Genomic DNA, 6,044 nt, shown 5'->3' on the forward strand with positions numbered 1-6,044 from the left:
GAAGTAATGTGTATGTACATAGACACTGAAAAATATTTCTGCCTTACAAACACATACAAATAAAAGCACACATGTATACACATATATATACACACACACATTGCTTTCTGTATCCACACTCACAGGCCACCATTTCAGAATGTGCTGATTCCAGAAGCAATACTAGCTTAATGTTATGCACTGTTTTGGTGTTAAAAATCTGTAAATATGGTTAGGGTTGATTTTTAAGACGATGACTCAATTTCCTCATCCAGTTCACAGCGTGACCCCACAAAGAGCTGTGTTAGCGAAACTGGTGGAATGCACACCTAGCCTGGGAGCAGCAGCACGCAGCAGAGGCTCCTTTGGAGGGAAGGCAGGTACGTGTTAAGTCAGTATTGCTACTGGAGACAGTGTATTCTCAAACCACAGCCTTGGAGATAGATACATACGCTTTAAAGTACAACCTTTCTTTTGCATATAATGAGGGAATTCTGACAGCGTATTGGCACACCCACTAGGAACAAAGCTTAAACAGGCACTGTCAACTGCCCCAGGGCATTACATAAGAATAAAAGATTGAAAGGTGTGCTGTGGGGATGATTCATATACCTGAGGCTTAGACCAGGTGCTCTGCAATTAACTGCATTAACCTGCAGCTGGAGTGAGTTCAGAGTGAAGGTTAGCTATTCTCAGTTCAATTGGTTTAAAAACTGTACTGAGGATTATATTCAGTTATTTATACGGCTGGGGTTTTTGTTGTTTTTTTGGCTTTTTTTTTTTTTGGTCTGGCTCTGCTGAGAAGTTAAAAAAAAGGAGTGCTGTCTGTATGTTGAGCTCTAATAATATTTAATGCAGCATATACAGGAATTCTCCTAAAGTTAGAGGGAGGAACCACAAAATGACATTTAAAGCTAGGATGACATTTATTTTGGAATATCCACTGACTTGGGGTAGGTGGAGAGAGAGAGATGGCTTTGAAAAGCAGAATGCTTACAGGGATAACTCTTTTTCAGTTTTGCAGAACATGGCAGGGCTTAAAAAAAATGTGCCTGCCTTAGCACATGGACAGACTACATGATCTCTTTTGAAATCAGCACAGGATCTTTTTACCCGCTGGGTTTAATTTCAGAATCCAGTGCAGTCATTAAAGAAAATAAAATTATGTTTGTTCTTTCATCTGGAGCACAGAGCAGTATCAATTTTTCATTCCCTCCTCCTTTGCATTCCCCCTTCCAAAAAAAGATGTATAGACGGAGGAATTCACCCTATAGCTCCCCTAAAATTTCTGATCTCCAACAGCTGCTTTGAATTGATTCTGTATACTTGGTTGCCTAATGTGTGCAACATGTAACACTGTTTCTGTGCTCTTGAACATGGGATTGCCAAAACTGGAATATTAAGTGTACTGAAGTTGCAATCGATCTAAAAAGGTCTATCTGTACCTTCCCAAATGTCTGAATTTTCTGATCACTCTCTCATGAACTAATAGTAAATTCCAACACTGCAGTGTCTGAGCACTTCCCATTCACTAACATCAAGCAGAATATTCTTCATTTAAAGGCAAGGGAAACACAAAGTTAGACAATGGGCTTGTGTACACAGAAGCATTTTCCAGTAATACTATATCCTTATACTTAAACCATGCTGTTGTCTGTGCACTTTGCTATGCAGATATAAGTATTTCAGGCTAAGCGGGTCTTTTCTCCCACCTTGTTCTAATAATTTCCTAATAATAATAAACAACTAAATAGGAAAAAAAAATCTGAACAACTGAGAGCGATCTATATGTAACACTTCCTCAACGTATTTCATACTGGTATAACTTCACTATATAGGAGAGCTTTATGTGCCTTATTCTGTACCATGCTAGCAGTTTGTACATTTGAGCCAGACTGATTCTCACTCTAATGCTTTAACATTTCTATCGAATTCCTGCTTTGACATGGGAAATACAGCCTTGTCAGGTTATGTATGATGAGTTGGGTTCCAGGATAAAAGAAGAGATTGGATTTTGTGATGTGAGGATGGACTGTGGTTTAGGCTGTGAGTGATGGGTCCTGCACTTGGGACACAACAACCCCATGCAACGCTACAGGCTTGGGGAAGAGTGCCTGGAAAGCTGCCTGGCGGAAAAGGACCTGGGGGTGTTGGTCAACAGCCAGCTCGATATGAGCCAGCAGTGTGCCCAGGTGGCCAAGGCAGCCAACAGCATCCTGGCTTCTATCAGAACTAGTGTGGCCAGCAGGAGTAGGGAAGTGATCGTCCCCCTGTACTGGGCACTGGTGAGGCCGCACCTCCAATACTGTGTTCAGTTTTGGGCCCCTCGCTGCAAGAAAGACATTGAGGTGCTGGAGCGTGTCCAGAGAAGGGCAACGAGGCTGGTGAAGGGTCTGGAGAACAAGTCTTATGAAGAGCGGCTGAGGGAACTGGGGTTGTTTAGCCTGGAGAAAAAGAGGCTGAGGGGAGACCTCATTGCTCTCTACAACTACCTGAAAGGAGGTTGTAGCGAGGTGGGGGTCGGTCTCTTCTCCCAAGTAACAAGCAATAGGACAAGAGGAAACGGCCTCAAGTTGCGCCAGGGGAGGTTTAGAAAGGGTTGTCAAGCATTGGAACAGGCTGCCCAGGGAAGTGGTTGAGTCACCATCCCTGGAGGTATTTAAAAGAGGTGTAGACGTGGCGCTTAGGGACATGGTTTAGTGGTGGACTTGGCAGTGCTGGGTGAACAGTTGGACTTGATGATCTTAAAGGTCTTTTCCAACCTAAACAATTCTATGATTCTATTCTATGAATGTGGGGCTCAAATAGCAAACACACTCTGGCTGAAAACACAGCCTAACCAGGTCTCTCTTGTCCTGCAGTCTGACACCCTAGATTAGAGATTCTGCCCACCAGCTATGATTAGTTTTTAGTGTCATCAGATGAGAGAAAGACTGTGCTACAAACACATCAGCTGTGGCTTTTGGACAGAACCAACTTTTATATGTGACCTTTATGGTCATTTTGTGAAATTTGACATGCCTGCCCTAACTACTGGATCAGTCTCTCTTGTGCCTCTTGCTTGCGAGATACACAAAGCATCTCTTTTTCGTGACCTGGAAATAATAAATAGCATTCCAAACAATGGTATTTAAATTTCTCACTTTTCATGCTTGCTTCAGAGGACGTCCGATTGCCATCACACCCTTAAATTTAAAATGCCAGATGGAGAATGTCCAAGAGCAGCATACAGCAGTGATTAAACCCATATCATCCATTCATGGTACCTAAGAATATAAGAATGTAGAATGGATGTGCAGGTCAGGCCAAAAGTCCATCTAGCACGATATCCTGTCTCTGACAGTGCCCTCTAGCAGATGCCCAGGGAAGAGTGTAAGAATGGGTAAAACACAAAGCTATTGTGGAATTGGTACTTCCTCAATATATCATACTATATATTGGGGAATAACATATACCTATGGGGAATATCATATACCTATCATATACATATGGGAAACTTTGAATTACTAGATTTTAGTTCAGATCCATCACAGAAGCATAACTGCATCATGGAAGTCAGATTTCTTTTGGCCCAAACTGCTGGATACTCCTTCTAGCACTAGTGAAATTCATGTATCTATTGATTTATTCTGGTATAGGTGAGGATAACATTTAGGGCCCAGACCATTTACACAGTAATTCTCTTGAATTCTCTGCCCATATTCTGAAGAATTATCACATAACACTAGAGGTGAAAAACAAGGAAAAATATAGTTGAAAATAGAATTTACATAAAACAAGAAGCAAGAGCAAAGCACAGAGAAACGCATCCTAGCATAGGCCAGTGCCATGATAGGAATGGGCCACAATAGCTATAGTTTCAAATAATTATGTAATTGGAAAGACAATGACTGCTTCCACTGAACAGCACAGCAAAGTCTTTGCTTCCAATAATACCAGGATTTGGCCCTTACAGTGGTGGTTATCCACCTGAAAAAGAAATCACGCCATTTCACACTGCAACAGTGTGTGCTCTGGCCTGCTTTACACTGGCCAGTTCAGCTGACAGTGGCCAGCAAAGTTCACAACGTCACTGTCAGAGACCTGCACTGATGCAAACCTTTAGTGTGCTCAGGCAGCTCCCCATTTACACTGATTCTTTTTAAGCATGCTTAACCAAAATAGCTGAATTTTGTTCTACATGCTGAGTTTGCAAGGCAGGAGTAAGCAGTAGTAAATTAAGAGACTTGCTTGGTACACACCTGTACTCCACTGATGCAGAATGCACATGAATTTGCTGTGTGGCTGCAGTAGTTGGAGAAATCCTTGATTGTCTGTAAAAAACTGTTACCTAACGTTGACATCCAGTGACTTTCAGTAGCACACTCTGCTTTCTTCACTTTGCTTAGCAAGAAGTACGCACCAGGCAGCACACTAGCAACTGTCCAGCACCAAATTAATATGCCGTTACCAGGGTATACTCTCCATTTTGGCATCATCAACTGTTCAAGGAGACAAGATAGCCAATTCTATATGTACCACGCACGCCATCTGTGCCTTTCAGACCTGGCTGTGGAGTGTTGTCCAGTGAATGACAGGTGTTGGTAAACATCTGAGAAAGAAAAAGATCAGTCTAGGAGAAGGAGCAGGGTTTGAATTAGAATGCAAGAATTTAATTTCTTACTGTGCTCTTCTTTCAGTTTCTGATGCAGGGTACATATTTTGTATCACATTTTATCCTTCTTTATATTGATTATAAAAGGACTTACCTACAATACCACACCAGGATTTTAAAAGCGTTAATTAATTCACACTTGCAAAAACACTGAGAGACACGGGTCTCTCTTATAGTCAGTTTTAAAAGGTTCTTATGAAGAGAATTTAACATGAGACAGGAAGGCTGGGACTGTTTTCTACATGCTAAGAAGGCTGCTGTATCAGGCTATGTTTTTATTACAGTGGTCTATGTCAAGCATGAGAGAAGGTACATTGCAGGTTTCCAAACTGATTTTTTTCCAGATTTTTTTTTTTTTAAATAATGTTAGAGTTAAAACCTTCCAAAGAGATAATGTGATAAATCAAAGAACCAGTCTAGTATTAGGAAAGTAAACGTCTCTTACCCATCTTCTGAAAAATGATTTGAAAACCTTTATTCAGAACTTCAGAAAAGGATGTTACTGTGGCTGCCACCACCTTTACTGTGAAGCACAATACAACATAACATGCAGTGCTATAAAGGAACTCTGTTGGATAAAAAGGCCTGAGAGATCTTTACCATTTACTTAATGAATGTGTAAGAATCCTGGTATCCTCTGCAACAGGCGAAGGAGCTGGCCTAGGCCTTTCTGGCTCACATAGTGAAGTGCCAAAGACAAGGACAAAGGGAGAATACGTCAGAAAGCTACTGCATTTCAGCTGTTGTAATGCTCTCAGGGGCTGAAGCTGGGCCAGAATGGCCCTTGCATTAGGTTGTAAATCAATTTCCAACTCTCTTCCGACATGCTTTTGTCCCTCCTCCGAGGATTACTACTATTAGTTTGACATTTAGGTAGGCAGATAAAACTGGGTCAAGGACTGTTAAAGGTTAAAATGGATACTGTTATTAAATCATGCAATTAAAAATTACCTTAAGACAACAGTGTAAGTTGGAGACGGTGAAAAGACATGAGGGTTCACATAGGGAGCTCTGGAATTTTAGCCTACCTCCCAAACTGAATAATCATCTTAAATGCATTAAATAGATTGCTAACACAAGTTCACCACTACATTAGTTTTCACAGCGTGACAGTTTAGAGACTACTGATAAAACTCTAAAATTGTTCTCTTCTTCTTGCATAGGACAAACATATAGGCATTATGAAGTAAGGCACTGTAAAAGTATAAACTAGTCTTCTGAAGTGAAAAATACTATAGAAATAATACCAGAATAATCATAGAATTGTTTAGGTTGGAAAAGACCTTTAAGATCATCAAGTCCAACTGTTAACCCAGCACTGCCAAGTCCACCACTAAACCATGTCCCTAAGCGCCACGTCTACACCTCTTTTAAATACCTCCAGGGATGGTGACTCAACCACTTCCCTGGG

General features: G+C 41.1%; 1 protein-coding gene across 1 annotated transcript in view; it reads left to right on the forward strand.

Annotated features, from left to right (window-relative positions):
- The first annotated feature begins 232 nt into the window (after positions 1 to 232).
- The window catches only part of FZD10 (frizzled class receptor 10), an 18,561-nt gene continuing 12,749 nt past the window's right edge, over positions 233 to 6,044 (forward strand). Inside the window, exon 1 of the mRNA XM_009320966.1 lies at positions 233 to 359. Coding sequence (XP_009319241.1) covers positions 233 to 359 — 127 coding nt within the window. The remainder of the gene's footprint in view (positions 360 to 6,044) is intronic.

The sequence above is a fragment of the Pygoscelis adeliae genome, unplaced genomic scaffold, assembly GCF_000699105.1.
Source record: "Pygoscelis adeliae isolate BGI_AS28 unplaced genomic scaffold, ASM69910v1 Scaffold353, whole genome shotgun sequence".
NCBI classification, from domain to species: domain Eukaryota; kingdom Metazoa; phylum Chordata; class Aves; order Sphenisciformes; family Spheniscidae; genus Pygoscelis; species Pygoscelis adeliae.